At 43.0% G+C, this 20267-nt stretch overlaps 2 protein-coding genes across 2 annotated transcripts in view; both read right to left on the bottom strand.

Moving 5' to 3' along the window:
* Positions 1–14020, bottom strand: part of stk10 (serine/threonine kinase 10) — a 37505-nt gene extending 23485 nt beyond the window's left edge. The window contains exons 1-2 of the mRNA XM_075486693.1: positions 13424–14020; positions 4068–4232 (exon numbers count right to left, since the gene is read on the bottom strand). Of these exons, the coding sequence (XP_075342808.1) occupies positions 4068–4232; positions 13424–13582 (324 nt within the window). The 5' untranslated portion in view covers positions 13583–14020. The remainder of the gene's footprint in view (positions 1–4067; positions 4233–13423) is intronic.
* A 3288-nt stretch (positions 14021–17308) lies between these two features.
* cytl1 (cytokine like 1) lies at positions 17309–20267 on the bottom strand. Its single transcript, XM_075487087.1, has 4 exons — positions 20115–20267; positions 19959–20003; positions 19536–19682; positions 17309–17353 (listed from the first exon to the last, which is right to left on the bottom strand). The coding sequence occupies exons 1-4, from the start codon at positions 20265–20267 to the stop codon at positions 17309–17311; spliced, it is 390 nt and encodes a 129-aa protein (XP_075343202.1).

Genomic DNA, 20267 nt, shown 5'->3' with positions numbered 1-20267 from the left:
TATGTCCAACGCCAAAGGACAGCAAAAGGTTGTTCAGCAACAAAGACCTGCCTCCAAACGGCAGTGGGGAAGAAAAGAAATAGGAGCCTACAGTACAGTGTCTTTATACGGAGTAACAAGGCCATTAAAAATCTCAGTCATTATGTAAACATTGCTGTTCACAATTGGGGACAATTGTTATCATTATAATGATAACAACATCAATACTGGTTTTGCGTGTGTAAAAACATAAAAACACAGTCAAACACAGGCCAAAATCGTCAAAGTAACACTGAACGCAGACTATGTGCACACAAGTTGCACTCGAAATGATTTAACACCAAGGTTTCTCAATTCCCTCAGAAAGGCGTGTCAGCCTTTGTAGTCTCAAACTGGAGGGAAATGGATCCCAACAATTAGCTGACTTTACACAGACGGGCACAAAATAGCAGGAAACCAAATTTTAAAAAAAAAAAAAGCGAAGAAATGGAAACGCATAAACAACCAAAAATGCTTTGATGACAAAAGTAAAGCGAACAGTTTCAGATGGAGCAGGGGGTCCGCTGAAATAATTGCACATGCTTTGATATTGGAGGAAAAAAAGTCACTAAATGGCTATTATGTAAATGTGCAACGTAGTTATAAATCAAGGAGAAAAGAAAAAAAAAAGAAAAAGGGCATTTCAGGATCAGGGACTGCGTGTTCTGAGTGGGGCAATATCTCACTTTGGAAGGGACTTTGAGCTTTGTTACTTGACAGGCATTTTATATGTCCTCATAAAGCAATTAGCCAGTCCAATCCTGCACAGTGGAATCTATAAGTGGGGAGCAAGCCAGGTTGACTCTGATTTTGTATCTACAAGGTAAGGGCAAAAGATCCAAGAGACTTTAAAGAAGGTTCATGGCACAGACGGCAGCAGCTTCAGTCCCAGAGACCGCTTCAACGGCTGGTGTCTCAACCCAAACGTCTACAGATGGGACGTCTGAGTTTAGGTCCACGGCAAACGGTATCTGTAAATGGATTTGACAATAGTGGCCGAAGGTTTACGTTTAATAAGCATGATGCATTACTGCCGTCTGTTGGGGAACATACTGTTGAGCGCATTTTCAGGACCGATGGTGCGAGTGCAGGATGTAATCAGACTGTCAGTCAGGGCACTGAGCAAAGAAAAAAAATCTAACTTCCATCTTCCCAGTACAGTTCTAGAGGGTAGCATCAATGGCACCACAGCTGGTTAGGCTGCCGTTGGCTGGTGGAAGCCCTGTCACCCAACTATAAAACCTTGTTGGTTTTCTCTTTGATCTTTGTCTCTTGTCTATATATTATCATTTACCTCTGTAGTATCTAGGCTTTTAGACAGTTTTAAGAGTTCTGCCTGGGTTATGACATCTACACATCTTAAATTTCAGCCTCCTGTGTTAAACAATAAAGAGGATAGATTTGTTCTCGTAGTGCTTACAGAACAGAATAATATTGCCATATAAATCCCTAAAAATATCCCCAGAGAGACAGCATCCATTTTACTTTAACCTTCCTCAAATGAAGAGATAGTCTCCATCGATTTTTTTTTATATTTAGTAGATATTTCTTGAAGGGATATCAATACAGGCAAGTGAAGATACATTTTTGGTTTAATGAAACATCCCTTTGTTGATTCAAACAATACGAAATTATGTCTTCTCCTCCATGTTTAATGCATTGTTGTCCATCTGTTTAACAGCCCTCCTCCATTCTCCCCGTCTCTGTTCATTCTTTGCAGTACGCTGATGTCAGCATCACTTTAAAGGCCCTCTTTTTCTCACGCTGGGGGCCTGGCTGCCGAGCCAGCCTCAAGACCAGATTGTTCCCTGAAGTGGAACAAACAGCTTTTCTCTCCTCTTTCCTCCTCTAAACTCTCTCATTCTCAGCAGAGAGCACAACTGGTGGGTCGGTACTGGAATGCAGCAACCTACCCAGCCCAGTTCACCCATCTGGGGGGCTACAGAGGCCGGACCACCAACCATCAGGCTAATTGTTAGGATCCTGAGGCTTGCACATGTGCCTACAGCAAAGAGTTGACAAGCACTGCTGACCCTGTCCAAGTCTCAGAACTGAAAGAGGAAATCATTTTGCAACCCAACATAGCTTGGAGGTGAAACGTTAAAGCTAAGGCGATGAGTCTGAAACTGCAAATACACACAAACCCACAGGGGTGGAATGTTTGTGCATTCAACTTCTTTGCATAAACAAACAGAGCGACAGAAAGAATCCCGAGTGATGGAAAAGGTGAACCTTTCCACATTCAGGAATTCCAGCTATGGCCAACACAGCTGTGGCCAACTCTGCAACTGTGATACAGCTCTGTGTGCGTGTGTGTGTGTGTGTGAGGTCATATCTTGTTGCAAGTCGTCCATCAGGTTAAAAAGGTGTGTCGTGTTGGTGACGCACTCAAAAAATGTTAAGCCCTAATTTAGAGATACATTTCTTTGTGTGGATCTTAGGAAGTCATTGAGGAGTCCAACACAGCAGAGTGGATTCAGTCCAGCTACCTAAAACTACAATTCACTGTATATCACTGGCATTACAAGAGTTTTTGTCACTGCGGTTATTTACTATGGCTGCTAATGTGCTGCTAATTATAAAAAAATAAATTAAAAAAAAAAAGAAGTGGGCAGAGTGGGCAATAGCATTATGAAGTGCAAGACAACCCACAGCGAGAGTCTTTCATGGCTTCACGACTCAGTTATTATTAACCCGTAAAACAATTCAATATATGTAGCTGACGGAGCATTACCACCTTAAAATGCCACCTAAACTGACATTACAAACGAGAGCTGTCAGAACACCCTGTTTATTAAGGAAGTGCTTTTTCTGACAGCTCAGCTTCACTCTCTTAAATAGCAGCTGCTCAACAAGCGTTTAGCCACATTTAGCATTTGATTTTTCCTCTCTCACAAGAGAAATTAAAAAGGGAAAAAAGAAAAGCCAACTATGTTTAGACTCGAGACTGCGCTGCAATTCCTCAGATATTCAAGGTCGTGCCCCAACATGAGGTCACTCTTATTTGCCTTGGCCGGAAAGAGCGGAAGATTACAGCTGAAGAATTTACTCTTGACCCAGTGTGCAAATGGGGAGAGAAGAAACGACTCTGAAGTAAAATTGATCTTTTTGTAACATCAGGGTGAGGACGGGGTCAATTCTGATACATTTGGTCATTTGCTGGGATCTGCTGTCACTCCCGTTTAGGTCGTCCACTGTTCTCAGAGTCTTTTAAAGGAAATATGTAGGTGCAATACATTAACGTGGCTGTCAGAAAAGAAACGGAACATCTGGTGAGCGTAAACATATATGGTTAAAAGGTTTGTTTTTCCATTTCTGTGATGATCGTTCACGTTTGTGCTCAGGCCATTTCGAAATCTTGAAAAGAAAATACTGCGGATGGGTGCAAAGACAGCAAACAAAACATTTCCATGTTGTTGGTTTTTTTTTTTGTTGTTTTTGTTTTTAAATGTACATTTTGAAGGAAGAAAAAAAAAATTTGATGGGCAGAGAAAAAAAAAAAAAAAACACAGTTAAAACACATATATCAAAGAAAGTTGTGAAAATCTCCGACATTGAGAACATCCATCTCATGAGATCGGCTTCATGACTGATCAGCCGTTTCCCCTGAGGAGCAACATGGCTGATGAAGTACTTTTGGCATGAAAGAAAAATTACAACCTGTCAAAAGTTTGCGTGGCATTTCTCTTTGTAATTATCAGAATCTCAGCTACTTTAGAGGGCAGATAAGCTCCCTTTGTTTTGAAGTGCCAATCTAATCCAGCAGCATCCAGTGTTTCCACGCAGAGACTCATGGACTGTTTGTGTAAATGAACATTTTGGGCTCCGACAAAAAGAAGAAAAATGAAGTCGGTTTGTTTTCCTAAATCTCTGTTTGGATTCAGAGGATTTATCTTGCATAATGGTGTTCAGCAAAGGGTAATTAAAAGGATATATAGAAAGAAAGAAAGAAAGAAAGAAAGAAAGAAAGAAAGAAAGAAAGAAAGAAAGAAAGGGGTGACGTGTGCGGTTTTCTCTCCGAGGTGGAATCGCACCTCCGTCTTACTTACCCAGAGTTTGTTTTCATGATAAAATGCGTCGAGCAGCTTGACGATGTAGCGGTGGTCACATTTAGCCAGGATGTCAATCTCAACTATGTAGTCCTCCAGCTCTTCCTCGCATTTTGTCTCGATCACTTTGGCAGCAGCCAGGGCTCCCGTCTCCTTGTTACGGGCCTGAGAGACAAAAACATGACTTACATGAGGCTTTTTTTTTTTTTTAAATAAAGCATTCTTGTATTTCGCTTCATGTCTTTTTGGGGCTAAACATCTGTCAAAGTGAAAGGAAATTGAAGGCATTCTTTCAAATTTAACCAACCTTGTGAAACAGGGAGCTCCAGAAAGAGATTTGTTTTTTTAATTTACTTATTTATACAAACAAATATATTTTATATTCATATGTACACAGACAGACTTTTTTTTTTTTTTTTTTTTTTTTTTTTTACATTTACCAAGCTACTTTCCTGTTCCAACTGCACCCAAAGGGAAGCAGAAACATCAGGATCCACCACACAACAATTAAATGCTGACTAACAACTAAACAGAAAACAGGAAAGGAAGCTCCACACCCTCTTCGAGGGGCCGTGGAGACAGAGAAGCCAGAGAGAAACGCCAGTGAGGCCACACACACACACACACACACACACACACACACGATTCCAAATGATATTGAGAAAACATGAACAGATTAACCAGCGCCTTGCTGGTAAGAAACAAGAACCCGCTGAATGAGTCACACAGCAGCAAAACACAAGGCTGAACATCATGTGAAGGACAACATGTCATGATCCAGACCAACGGGAAGTTGTGGCAAAACACAACATTATTGTCTTCCTGCATTCAGAACCATGTGTTCAGTGTTGTGACTGCGTTGAGCACGGCCAGGACGTCTGGCCAAAAATCTGCCAGACAGCAAATAAAAGGATGCCTTCGATTGCTTCGGTTGATTAAATTAAAAAAAACAAGGACAACAGACTCAGAGTCGGTGACTAAGAACCTTCACAGAGTGAGTAGAATGAATGAGAAAGTATCTGTCGGCTGTGACAAATCAAAGTGAGGGAGGGATCATGGTGTGAGCACATGTCCACCTAGAAAGACAACAGACTAAACAGCCTGATGGGGGCTGATGCTGCCCTGCTATACAGGGGCTGTGGGAAAACATCTGAACAAACATATCAGACTCTCAGCGACACACACTGCTGCACGCCATGACTGTGTGTGTGTGTGTGTGTGTGTGTGCGCGCGCGCAACAGGAAAACAGAGTTCTAAAGAAGCTGAACTGCCCCATCAGGGAAAGCCACAGGGTGAGTCAACAGGACGACTCCTCCTGCCATCAAACCATCAGTCAGTCAGGTAACGAGCCGCAGCAGTAAACACCGAGACACCGATACCGCCACCATGCTGCCAACATCTCAGCTCTGTGCCGCTACGCTGAGGGTTCCATTTCAGCACCGGCGAGCATGCCATACTTAACTGGTTACTGCTCTGTATTTGTTGGTGTTGTGCCAAATCTCTCAAAAGGAAAAGTTCTGTACATTCAGGCTCATCTGACTGGGTGGAATGATTTAGTTAAAAAAAATTATAATAATTCTGGACAGTATCGGAAAGAATAAAGTATCATCAGAACTTGTTGTTGGGCTCAGACTGGGGCTGCTGTTGCACAATCAAAGGCTGACCCCCGTGACCCAGCTTCAAAAGAGCCTCCTCTGTCACGGATGCACACCTTAACATCTCAGTGGTAACAAGGCTGAGGAATGTGCCTCCGGGCTGCTGACGATTCTGGGGCTGAAGCAGGTAGACAAAGGATTCGGTGCCTCAGTGCATTTATGCGCTGCATTTTTGTGTGGCGGGGGGAATGCGTGACGTCAATGAAGGTCCTCGAGTGTAAAATGTAAGCATGTGTGCTTGTTTGTATGTGAGCCTTACCAACTGTACACACCCCACAGAACGGAAAGACTTCCCAAAATCTTGACTTCTTACTAATCAGTATGACATCAACACACAACTACGAGGATGTTTGTACATATTGTAAACACACGGCAGCAGGATGCCAACCTTACTTTAAACCTTCACAACATGTCCACAGATTGTGTGCCTAATGCATTACACAGTGTTCACTTCTGTACCAACAGGCAAACAACAAATACGCAGGAAAACTGATACGCAGGACTGATTTTGCATCATACAAGACACGATGCATCTTAACCAAGTACGACAAATAAGTTGTAGGGTTGGGTGTTTCGCTGTAAAAATAGCAGAGAGGAAATCTCCAAACTGAACAATGGAGACAGCCAGGCTTTTTTACCACAGAGCCATGCTGCTGTAAAATGTGCAGAATGCGGTTCATTTTCCTGAAATACAAAAAGTTACACCTGAACACATCATTTCGCAATAATTATGCCTTTACAGATGTGCACGTTACATATATACGAAGTGCACTAACCCATGCGGTTACCCCCACTGGAGTCTGTTTTTAATGCTGAGCAACGCGACAGCCTGTAGATCACTGCCCTTCCACAACTGTTTTCAGCATTGTGCTTCGTCTCCACCTGAGTCCTCAGAATTTTGCACATTTTTTTTCAGCCTAATTTGCTGTCCCAACTTCCCTTGTGGTTTCAGTGATCAATCTCTCCTGCTCTTAACTTCTGAATGAATCAGCCTCTCCGGGATGCTCCCTCTCACATCCGCTCATGTTGACGACTGTTGTTAATGAACCTGAAGGGGGGACGGGTCTCAGACTGTGGTCTTTTGTAGGGACTGTCACATTGTTTTTTTCTGTTTTTTTTTAACGTGATACTGGCATCAAATTCAAAATTAGCAGTTTGCCTTATTTACAATCTCTAACTCGTGTTCATCGCTTTTTCAGGAACCGTCTGTTGGCAGCTTTAGAAATGGTTACCTGCAAAAGCACATGTTGCTGGATCATGTGTCAGCAGATAAATATATTCTAGTTGCTGACCGAGTATATACACACACACACACACACACACTTTACCATTCGTGTGCACAAGCTCTTCACATAATCAATCTAGCTGGGAAATAATAACGTGCAACACTGTAACAATGTTGACAAAGTTATTAATGATTACTGTGGGTGTGTTGGCTTAAGAGAGCACCCTCGGATCCAACTCCAGCTAAGACAGCAAACCTAAAAAAAAAAAAAAAATAACCTAAAATATCAAAAGAATACTGTAATCATCTCCTGTTTCAACTTGAACTTCTATTTGTTCATTCAGAGGAGTCTGAATCTAAATGAATAAATCATTGTGTCAACGGACCAGATGACTTCATGTGACCGATCAGAGGTCAGTCACCTCCAGGTTGAATGAGCACAACACGCGCCGCTGTGCCTTTTTCAGCCTTCGTGCTGCGTTATGCCGTCTGCAATAAACACATGACTCCCTTCAGGGAGATTAATGTGAGCATGTTGGACCTTTGCTCGCCATCATAAACCTGGAAACCACCTCTCCTCTGAAGGCTCTCCCCACATGTCCGAGAGCAGGAATGTGTCTCACAGCACCTCTGTAACATCTGGCGGCAGACTCCTGTAGAAGTGATGACCTCTCATCCAGATCAGCAGGGAGAGCACGTTAAATAGCCGTATGCAGATTACTGAATCGCTTTTTAGCGGGAGATTAGCCATTTAAAGATCACCTGCTTGTTTTGGTCCATTATGGCTGTGTCACGTGGTGCTGATAGCGGCGGCGGTTATAGTCAGGTTTCTAAATACTTGAAGGTGTCATTACTTTTGAAGACAGGGGTGACTCACTTTTCTGTTTTGTTTTTCTGTCCACTATAGATTCAGTGGGGTCCATTCAAAGAGCTACAGAACCCTAACATCTTATGTGAGCTTTCGGCTCCATGTTGGAGAAAGATTGAATTATCAAAACGTTAAAATGATAATCTGAGTCACACTTAAGTTATTGCTTGCCTACAGCAATGAAGCTTTATGAGCTTGAGAGAAAAGAGGTTTTCCTTCTTTGGATTTTGCCTCCTGGGCAATGTACAAAATGTCTTATACCAGAGCTGATAAAAAAAAAGTCACATCTCTCTCTCAGCTGCACTTCTGGGGCAAAAATGGAATCCGGCTGCTTTCACTTACGCGATGCTCTTCAACAGCTTCAGATCAGCCAAATATAATACAGTAACAGACAGTAATGTTATATAAAACAAGCTTGTGTCAAAGGAATTATGCGTGGTCACCGAGTTAGTTCATTAGAACTGAAAGAGGGACTTTTAATGCAGTAACATCATTTTGGAAAGCATGGTAACTTATTTAATAACATAATGCGTCTCAGGGTGTCAGAAATATCAATTGACAACTTGAATTTCATTCTTTTAACCATCATCCAGTATGTCTACATGCAAACTTAAGAGCTCTACTCCCCTTTGAGCATGTAGGATAGGATCAGGCTTTTTACAGACGACTGATTGCGTCACTCACCAAAACCGAAAAGAACTTAGCTAGCAGAACTTTTCAGCTCTGCACATTTGGTACATACTGCAAAGCTTGCTTACATTGTTCAAATCTACTAACTAACATGTTTTTAAGAGGAACTATCAACTAGATTAGGGCAGGGCATTAGGACAGTGTGCTGGGACGTGACTAATAAGTTACATTTTGGCTTCAGAGCTACCAGTTAACTTTCCCCTGGAAATGCATACTTCACACCTGATCTTATGACTAACTTCAACCTTAAAAATGGACAAAGTGAGACACGCTTCAGTGGGTACTTTCAGCATTCAGATTTGGACTCCTACGGCTCAAAGCTAAAAGGCCGACTGGGTGGGAAGAATCTAACAGAGTGAGACTCAAACTCACACTAGACACACACCCTCAGATTAAGCAACCAGTCTCTTCAGGATGTGAAAGTTTTGATCAACATTGCAAAATGTCCCACACTCAACCTTGAAGCAACAAGTCACTAAAGCAAAGCAGGTCACTGAGGCAGGAAATGATGATGATCACTCCAATTAATCATACACATACACACACACACACACACACACACACACGCAGTGCTTTCAAAACCACGAGCCTCCTGACAGATGAGCAGAACTTCCTGACAACAGCCGACACAAAGCAAGCTACAACTGACTGCAGTGCTGCAGTATCGTTATGTAGCAGGAGTGTGCAAACCTCCAGATTATTCAGGAAAGCTATCTCACACGCTGATGGTAAAGTGGTTAAAAAAAAAAAAAAAAAAAAAAAAAAAAACAAGCTGATGAAAATGTCCCAACAAAAACCAGAACCTCCTGTACGGCAGCGTATCTTTTAGCTGTCTGACACGGGACTGAAAAGCTTTACAACTTCTACTGTGACTCTGTAACCTTCGCTTTGTCTCAGACTCGCAGTGCGAGTATCAACGTGACCACCAGGATGACGGGGACTCCCCCCCCAGCTGAGCCCCCACCCACTCAGCTGGGCTCTTATCAGTCAGCGTGGGCTCAGCTGCGCCCTGAGATTAGACCCAGGAAAGACCCAGGCTTGGAGGAGCAGTCACAACATTCACACTGAATACATGTGAACAGATCATTACGACGCCGCCATACTCTAAAGTCTCGCATTGCATTTCTCATAAACCTTGTGGCTTTCTTTCTGAAAGAGCATGTTGAAACCGGCGCCCCACCCACTCACCAACTCAGTGTTTCTCTTTGACTTGACAGTGGAGGATGGTTGTATTTGAGGTGATTTTTGAGTAAGACTTTCACTAGTCCCACTGTCTGTAATAACCCGACAGTCTAAACCAGATAACCACAACACTTTTGACTCAAAAACTTGATGTGCATGAATTAAGTTTGAACAGATTTCCCTAAACCTAAACCATGGACACTGCTTTTCCACCATCTGTAACTGGAAAATATCAAAACACATTTAGTCCACCTTGTAACAGCTTCTTTTTTTTTTCCCCTCTCTCTCTTCACAATGCCACAAAAATAAAAAGTTGTCATGCAGACATTGGAGTAAAATCTTCAAATTTAGGCACTTAAAACACTTTTCTTCAGAGTGTCTGAACAAACAGAGCTTCCATGTAAAACACTTGTGCAGGAGCCAACTGACAACACAAGACCATTCAAGTTCAGGTTCGGCACACCGTCTTTTTACGCCTCAAGACCAAAAGGGACAATGGGAATTTGACGGAGCGCATCCTCACAGCCTGCATGTGTCTATGGAAACGTTTCACCAGCAGCAGCAGCAGCAGCAGGGCAATGTGCTCAGTGGCACGTGGCTCATTAATTAGTCAGAGGAAGCATACAACTCCTATGTTTCATGCCCTCAGTTGCAGACACACGCTTTCAAGCAAGTGTGAACATGCAGAGACAGACAAAAGTAAGACACCCTTCTATCAAACTCTGCTTGTAAGAACAGTGCAACATTCTCCTGTAGTTATTGGAACTATGAGGGAGTTACTGCAAGTGGTTTCCATGAGACAGATCTTTCATTTAGCAGGAGTCCAGCAAAGTGAATTCAGTCAAAAGTGCCTAGTACTCTCATTAAACTCAGTTTTAGGGTTATCATTCTACTAGATTTGTCCATGCAGTCACCCAGGTGACCGTGTATAAATGTTTGACATCAGGCTTTAATTACATCTAAAATCAGTATGAAAACATTTGCACATAAAAAGCAAGTGTGTGAATGTGACACAAGCGTGCAAAGCAGAGTAAAAACGTGTGCTTTGTGACGGGGCATTCCTCCCCTGCCTGGACCAAAGTTACACAGGGCTGGGGCGACACTCCGTCAGCAGGTTGAGTTTAAATACTTTGAAGGCAGGGACAGTGGCTGAAATCTCTTCTCCTTTATTTTGGTCGATAAGTTTATTTTGAGGAGACGACATCCTCCTTTAGTCGAGCTGGAGTTCAGGCATGAAAACAGGAAGTGGTGTGATTGCACTGACCAAGGACAAAAAAGAAACTAGCAGTACTACAACCACATTCCTTCCAACTCTCGTGGTGTCATTCAACCACCGCAACTCTAGTAAAACTGGTATTCCAGTCACCTCCACCACGTAACTGTTGAAACTACTCGTGCAACTCGCACCGACTTCTCCGACCACTGCTCAACATATCACTGCATATACTCCTATCCATGCTGAGACAACTCCTGATACAAACCCCACTTCCACTGTTGCATTAAGCTTCCACCTGGAATTCTACTAATGCAAGCACGAACCTCTGGAAAATTCACTTTGCCGACCTCGCATTCGCATTGGACGAAGAAACAGTTTGACAACAGACTCAAATTCTTAAACCGATGCTAATAAATACCGTACCGGGCGTCTCAAAGGAAAACATATCTGCATAACGACACCGACAGCCCCAACTGAAAGCAGGAGCAGTGGCACTAAAAGGAATAGTGCTTAAAAGCTTTTCGTAGTTTTTCCCCTCTTGTCTGGATTACTGATAAATAAAGGAGTTGGTAATAAACAGACAAATTGCACAGATGAGCAAACTTTTGTTTTATTTCAAAGGAAAAGGCGCCGTGACAGCGTCTTAAGGATTGCGGGATGAGCTCATAAGCACACGTGTGCAGCCACTGCTCCTCAAATGTGATTGGAAATACCAGAGGATGTTGTTGACCATCGGTTTGTGAAGATTCGTGGCTCTTAAAGAAGGGTTTCACAGCTCAACCAGAGAGCAATGTATACTACTAAGAATTTGTTTCAGTAGTCTGTGAGATGTGATGTTTTTCGCTTTACGAAAATGCAGTTCACATTGGTGAGGCAGTTTTAAATCATCCCTGTGCAACCTACTGAATTCATCACAGTGCTTTAATCTGTCAACAGAACGCAGAGTTTGTTTCCACACGCAAGCAAGTTTTTAAACTGTACTTTTGTCCTAGATCTGCCTCACCCTCCTGCTGCCTATCACACATCCACAACTGGCTTTTCTCCCACACCTGCCCCCGACAGAAAACTGAGCCTCCTCTCTCAAAGTCTAACTACGGAAAACATGTGCGCTTCACCACCAGAGGCCATTCCCTCCCACACACGAGCTGATTATGCTGAGCTTTGGGAGCTGTGAGAGAAAGTCATTGGCCCCTGCGATGCAGTGTCTGTCCCACGACTTCCTCCCTTGGCCATTAGCAGCTCCCCACTCCCACTCCTCCATCTGACAGCTACAGGTGTGGATCTGTCCTCCCACAGCCCACTCAAGGAGAGGAAACCCAGGCCAAAGCGCAGGCTTGCTATTTGAAAGGGAAAAGGCAAACATAGTGGGGACACACTGCATTTCAGAGAGCCTGTCTGCTACCAAAGAGGCACTTAATCTTCCTAAATACATCAGCCCATTTGTGCCTTTAGTTTCTTTTTTTTTAAACTGCAAATGCTCCCGCACTCAGAATTTCAAAAGGTGTCCTATGAAGTCCTATTCCAAAGGCAGTTTCTCAGCTTCGTGGAAGCAAAGTGTAAGGACTTTCATTAATCATCAAAAAGCTCCACAGACAGTCTCACGTGCTTCCCAAACTCTAAAGACAGAATTTAACTAAAACATTCAGACAGTTGCCAGTGTGAAACCCTTCTCGAGCAAACCACCCACTCAAACATCAAACATGGATGCAGGATTTTGTGCGCTTCAAACGGTGAACTTTCAACATTCACCTTTCCTCCCATCTTCCCCCCAGTGTGTGCACGCTTTCCAGGGAAAACAAGCTGCTCTTAAAAGAACTGCGTTTTCTGACCGGGGCAGAATTCCACTAAAAGCATCACTTCTTTTCCACCGCAGCTCGCAACACGTCAAAGAGGCCCAGTGTGCTCCAGTGTGCTCCAGTGGGCCGTGCAGACACAGAGGGTCTGTGCCCTGACCGGCCAGCACATCCAGATTAAACATCTCCTCTGAGCCAGAATCCTCCTCCTGCTGCTTCTGCTGAGGTTTGCAACGAACTGAAAGGGCTTTCTCTGCCCATGGGGCCCGCCTGACTTCATACTGGAGTCACAGCCACGGTAAACAAGTGAACAAGAAGAGGAAGTGAACAGTATCAAACTTTAGACGAGTGCTTTCTTTCTCTAAAGTCTCCTCCATCTTCATCAGCTGGTTTGCTTTGAATGGAGTAACTGTTCCACTTCAACCAAAGCTGAGAGTCACAGCTGAACCCTGGACCAGCAGCATATTTCAGTCATCTGTCATATGTCAGCAGCAGTCCACCAAGTCATGGGTAGTGTGACACCACACCCCAAAAAGCACAAGACACAAACCTGACAGCGAAAGGTATGAGATGTGGTCAACATCATGAAACATACACTTTGTGAGAGGAAAGAGGAACTTATTGACACAGCTTTAGTGGGATGAGAACATGTTGTTAGAAAGAGGTTCATCTGGACGGAGCCTGGTCTGCCCACAGGTGCCCTGTGTGTCCCCTCAATCACACTCACCTTGTAGACCTTCCCAAACGCACCGTCGCCAAGCTCTCCAACTATTTCCCACAGGTCGTTGGGGTTGATGTCCCGGTGGACGTGCTCATACTGCTTGACTTTCTTTTTGATTTCAATCGTCGGCAAACGGAGAATTTTACTGAATCTTGCGAATGCCATTATTTGCAGTGCGGTAGCTACAACTCAATAAGGGGGAAAAAAATAAGAAAGAAAGAAAACGATCCGCAGGCTCGGATCTTTACGCCGAGAACATCACGCTCGGAGGGACGCGCAGCTCCGTCAAGAAGTCTCTCTCTTCACTTTCCGCTCGCTTTCAGACCAAGAAATAAAACCGAGCTTTCTTCTTTTTTTTCTGTCAGAAAAGTTGTTCTACTCCATCCATTTCAGTCCCGGGTCTGTTGTTCTCTAAGGTGAAAACGCGTCGGAATCCGCCTCCCAAGCTGCGGTTGAAGAGCAGAACGGTGTGACCACCTGCCGCCGCGCGCGCACACACAGATGGAGCTCGAGCCTCTGTGTGGCTGGCCAACTTTGTTGATTCAAATTGCGCGAAAAAGGCCCCACCTTATTACTCAACAGTCCTGTCAGCGCCGTCATGGAAATGTAGTCCCTCAAGTCGTCGTCATTATAGCGCGAGTGCGGCGTCAGGACTCCATGTCCGGGTTGCGGCTGGGCGGGTCCTCCTCTCCCGCGAGGCCGACAGCTGTCCCATCAGCCCATCTGCTGGGAGAGCCCTGCTCAGGCACCTGATGTGTGGAGATTAATCTTCTTCTTTTTTACTAGATGAGACCGTTCTGCTGCTCATTTTCACCCTACAGCACTGTGCTACTCGGTGCTGTTTACTTTGGTCTTTTTAGTTTGTTAGTCAGATAGTTAGTTTGTTTGTTTTTATGAAAAAAAAACAAAATAATGAATGAGATGTAAAAATTAATATTTTGTCACAGTTCAGCTGGATGAAAATCCTCAAATAATGAACATTCAACGTCAACTCCTCGCTTCACCCGCACAGGCAGCGCTACAGCGCCCCCTGGTGGAGCAGTTGACTCAACGAACCTGCTGACGGTTTAGAGCAGGGATGTCCAAAGTCGGTTTTAGATGTTGCCCTGCTTCAACACACCTGATTCAGATTAAAAGGATCTCTCAACAGATTGTTAAGTTCTGTACAAGCCTGTTAATGATGTCTTGATCTGAATCAGGTGTGTTGAAGCAGGGCAACATCTAAAAACCTGCAGGATAGCGGCCCTCGAGGACCGACTTTGGACATCCCTGGTTTAGACAAAGCGACTTTTTGCAAATGAAAAACAGACCATCTCTGGGTATTGTCAGCGATTATGTGGCTTGCGATCAACCGCTTAGTAATTCTGATCGATGTTTAAGCGCTTTAAGTCATTTATTTTTAAAAACATTTTCACTCTTCAGCTTCTCAGATTTGACGCTTTGCTGCTTCTATGTTTTGTATCATGATGAACTAAATGTCTCTGGGTATTGGACTGTTGGTCACCTTCTGCCCCAGAGCAACAGTGATTGGCATTTAATGGCAATCTGTAGATTGAATGAATAATAGAATAATAAAGTAGCCATTGTTTAAATGACTAAAAATGGTTATATTACAGGCCTGTACATTGTCAGCTTACTGATGATGGATAGTTGTCCTTTAGTGAATCTTATTGTCCTCTTAAAATAAAGGAGGGACTAGCACAACAACAACAAAAAAGTAATAATATATAGTGGATGTAGAATGCCTGGACATCCCAGTTAAAATGGTGGGCTTTTCAAATGTAAAAATGCTGAATGGCATCAGTACTTTCACAACTTTTACTTTAAAGTTTTACAGTCGTTGTGAGAGGATCTTCTCTGTGCAGCCTTCTCTAAATCACCCCACAGATTGCTGAACATCGATCCTCTTTTGGTGAAGCCACTTCTGTGCTGGTTTTTATGTGTGCTTTGGTTTGATGGTGTGCTGAATTGCAGTTCTCCTCTTCATTTTCAACTTCCCTGTAGATTCCTGAGGGGTTTGAGACTAAATTCCCTGATATGCTGAGCTGTTCGGGATTCTATACTGTATGTATTACTTTAACAAGCTAAGCCTGGCTTGGATGCTTTGGCTATGGGCTGTTGGCACTGATTCCTCTTTCAGTCCCAATTTCACAGTCGTATATTAAACTGGCCTGGTTTGTTAAAACACCTTTCAAAGTGCTTATTTCATTCATTCCTGATTCCTGAAGTGATCTAACTTCACTTCACTTCAACAATGCCTTTATATTAACTGAAATGCATCTGTGACTGTTGAATCCCCTCATATCAGCGAGGTGAAGGTTAGACCTCCATAAACTCAGAGTTGAGTTGTATTTCCTCATCCCTTCACGCTCACCTGTCTAACACAGCAGTCATCATCAATCAATCCTCCCCACATTCTACATGCTATTTCATTATTTTAACTGTTCTTACTCTTCCTATATCGATTATCGCATTAGTCTTTGACCCTGCCGTTTCAATAACCTGCATTATAAAAAGTTTAAAGACTAAAGGTTAGCTCCGATCCATTATTTTGGGTAGAAATGATTGCTGACATCAAAATGAATTGTGGCATTCACACACGAGGCAGTGAATTCAGGCAACATTTCCCTTCAGAGCGCATAAAGAAATTCAGAAAAAGACTCAGGGAGCTTAATCTATTATCTCTAAGGAAAGATTAGCTGACTAATTAACTGCTGAGTCATCAATAATGGGCGTGAAGACTGGTGACAGTAGGATGATGTCATGCTTTGCTTTGTCACCAGTTAAGCACCTCACTGTTTAAATGAGCTGTTGTGTTTCACCTTCAGCTCTGCTGTTTTACTTTAATGAGACAGCCTTTTATTGTATTCTGTCCATGTTAGTCATCTTGTTTGCCGAAACATAATACAAAGCCCACAGAATGTCATTTGTTGTCTGTTTGCGTTCTTATTAGGTCATTAATAGTTTCGTGACATGTCCTGTAAATCCCACAGTGGCAATAGCCTACAGTGAGGAAGCAAGCTCATGCAAGTCTGTGCAAGCCCACAGAGGTTTCCACTTGTCTTATGACCTGCCACTATTGCACACGTTTACTTTGTTTGTCATCCACGACAACAGCTCAAAGATCCGGAGTGTTAGCATGAAACACTTTCCCCTCCTCTGGAGATTTTTAGAAGTTTGTTGAGTAAGTTGGTAATTTTGATCCATGATGAGTAACAACACTCAGAACTGCCTGAAGACCCTTTTCACATTTTGACATGTCACAGTCAAAAAAGCACCTCTTGCTGAGTAATACTTAGCTGCTTCTGTTGGCTCACATTTTTGGTTTACTTTGTCACTTGAGTTGAACAAATGCATTTTAATACACCCACAATGGTAAAAATGAAGATATCTGCTGTGGATCATCCTTGGCTCTTTAAAGCTGCCCAGTTTACAGTTTACTTACACATAAGATACCTTTGACACGCATCCACTGACTTACACACAATATTTGCCAAAAGTCACATCACATATGTTGCTTGGGAGGCAGATTATTAGAAGTAAAGCTCTTTAATATGTCTTGGAAATGTCATATTCCTAATGATTCTCCATACTGTTTAGACAAAATTTATTTGGGGATCGTCTTGTAGGTTACAACTTACAATCTCACCTTGAATCAACTGTTGTATCATTTCGTGGCTGTTTTGGGGTGTTGCGGCAAAGAAGACAAACAATAAGAAGAATAGAAATACCACTTTTTGGGAATTCTTTTGTATTTTTCAGAGGACAGCAGAGGATAGATTACCTCAAAAAGCAGAAGTAACTTTAATGCATTTCAAGCAACCTCTTCATGTTGGTTTTCTTTACACACTCCTTAAAAAGGTGTTAATGTTATCATCAGCCTCCAGTATCTTAACGCTCCAGTGCAGCACAGTCATAGATTGTGAACACCAAGTCCTATCAAGACAAAACACAGCAAAAAACATTTGTGAGCCAAGAGTCAACTTTTAGTATTGTTTTTGTTTGTATTTTTGTATTTCGTATTGATTCACTGTGTTTAAGCAGAAGGTTATCTATATGACACACTTGCAGTCACATTCCATTCACTGTATTTCCTCTATAATTGACCTTAGTCAGACATGAAGCTGACTTTCTTACAGCCTGGTCTAGTCTGGGCAGACACGTCATGTCAGTTGGTTGCAGGACACTGTCTGCAGTCTCAGTTGTGCCTGACTTCAGGTCAGGTGAACAGAATTAAACATCCACAGAGCATGGTTTAAATCAGAGCCGTATCTCTATAAACGGCTCTGGTTTAAATAATCTGCATCATAAACCCTGCTCAATCCTGTCTAATCACGCACTGAGCGACCCATTCTGGGCGACCCAGTCCGGGCGACCCATTCCGAGCAACCCATTCTGGGCGACCTAGTCCGGGCGACCCATTCTGAGCAACCCATTCTGGGCAACCTAGTCCGGGCGACCCATTCCGAGCAACCCATTCTGGGCGACCCAGTCCGGGCGATCCATTCTGAGCAACCCATTCTGGGCAACCTAGTCCGGGACACCCAATCTGGGCGACCCAATCTGAGCGACCCATTCCGGGCGACCAAGTCGAGGCGCCCATTCCGAGCGACCCAATCTGAGCGACCCAATCTGAGCGACCCAATCTGAGCGACCCATTCCGAGCGACCCAATCTGAGCGACCCATTCCGAGCGACCCAATCCGAGCGACCCAATCTGAGCGACCCAATCTGAGCGACCCAATCTGAGCGACCCATTCAGAGTGACCCAATCTGGGCGACCCATTCTGGGCGACCCATTATGCTGCAGCCTCTCTGTTGTCCTTTTCTTTGCTTCATTTCAGGCTGCAGTGATAGGAGTGTGGCCCGGCAACAAAAATACAACCACTGGCAAAAAAATATCCAATCATCTCGCTTGGAGGATGTTGATTCAGCTGTTTCATTTTATAGGGAAAAAAAGAAAAGAAAAATCACAGATGTAACACAAACCTATTAAACAAAACACTGAACAGCCTTTGCTCTGTGCAAGATGCATTTTCATCCTGTAAAATGGCCTTAGCATCACCAAACCTCCCTCCTGATTCATGGAATGAGAGAAGAGTCTAAAATTGGAATTTTATGTTGGAATGTTGGAATGTTGGAACATTGACCTGTTCATTTAGAGTAGAGGCAATGACTGCCACATCCTCTAGTGCTTTAATATCATCAGTGATTGTGGAAATTTGCTTCTTTACTTAAGGCAGTCATCTTTGTATGTTTCATTGGAGAAAACAAACGTCCTTGTCCCACTTGTAAAAGCTCTATAAGTTCTGCAAGCACTCTCTTTTAGCTACAGATTTAGCTTTGCAGATTTAAAGGTGTGCAGGAATTTGTTTTAGTAACTCAAATTACAAGATGATTCCAAGACCTTTTTCTCTACTTGTCTTGAAAATAAGAGAATGTGTCTTGAATCAAAACGGTTTTTCTATAATTCTTTGGCGATACGTTTTACAAAGCCAGATGGCTCAGCTATAAAATAAAAAGTGTTTTGCTCTGTATTTTTTTTTTCTTGGCAAATAAAACAGCTGAATTGGCCAAAACTGATTATTCCATATTTTTTTGCCAGGGGTTTTACAGGCTTAATTATTATTGATATTCAAATAGAATGCTAATTACCTGATCAGCTGATAAATAGCCCATCTAATTTAGAAGACACTTTAGGCTTTTTTTACTTACCTCAATTTACCTAGAATGGTACATTTGTAAGTGTTTTATTTCGAAGCTACAGTTGCTTTTGCTCATTCCTTTTGCGCTTTGCTCCCTGTGGGCTGGCCAGACTCTTGCTGTGGTGCTCATCCATTTAGATCTCATCCATTGTGGTGCTCATCTCTCCAATTAGAGACTAACCCCACAGTCTTCAACTGCAGCTGGCAATAATGGTTGTTTTTCTGCTCACAAGAAATGGTTAGGAGACTCATTGGAGCTGTCACTGAATTACAATAAAAACTGCAACAATAGCAACTTGGCCAGCCTCCAGTCAGAAAAACACAAATAGGGATGGAACAAGCAGCCACTGAACTTCCAAAACACCCATCAGAAATGAACTCAGATGATCATTTAGGCAGTTAGTCTTGTCTTACCCCGTGACATTTCTGCGACATGAAGATGAAGAGCTGTCTCAGAGTGACCCCCAGCTTCCTCACTTCTCTAGTGTAAGCACACCGGCGCTGCCTCAGGCCCTCCACCAAGGAGATGTAGGTCCTCATTTTTTGCATCACACAAGCATTCTGTCATGAATAGCAATTTAGTGTCTCTGTGCAGGATTTACAGCAGCTGAGGTTTGCAGTCAAAACACCACAGAAGAAAGTCCAACAACAGCCAGAGAACTCAAAGCAGAGTGTGAGTGACAGTCGACCGAAAAGCTGACAAAGTGCAGAGCTTCTAAAAAAAGAATTTAAAACACAATCTGTTCTTCTAAAAACCTTGTTTGGTTGCTTTATGTTTTTTTCCAGCTTTGCAAACTTTCACATCTTATCTTTAAAGAGAATTTAAAGTCATCTTACATGGACATCGAGATGAAGATCTGGCATGTGTACCATGCAGTCACTCTGGATGAAAAGAAAAAAATTTGCCGTGAATTTAAAAAAATGGTGAAGCTAGTTTTAAAATCAACTTCATGTAGACCAGAAGTCAAAGTAACGACGCAGCAGCAGACTTACAGTTTCAGGGTCCCTCTTCAAATCTGCAGCCATCTGGGTGAGCTCTCCTGCCATGCTCAGAATCTTAGAGTAACATGTTGGCGGGTAGAAAGGGGAGCTCAGTGCCAGTGGCACAAAGAGCAAAACAAGCAACAAGTGGTTTAAAATCGACAT

This window comes from Odontesthes bonariensis, chromosome 16 (genome assembly GCF_027942865.1).
Source record: "Odontesthes bonariensis isolate fOdoBon6 chromosome 16, fOdoBon6.hap1, whole genome shotgun sequence".
In the NCBI taxonomy this organism is placed as follows: Eukaryota; Metazoa; Chordata; class Actinopteri; order Atheriniformes; family Atherinopsidae; genus Odontesthes; species Odontesthes bonariensis.
Note: the sequence above shows the minus strand (reverse complement) of the source record. Positions and strands in the feature narration are given on the sequence as shown.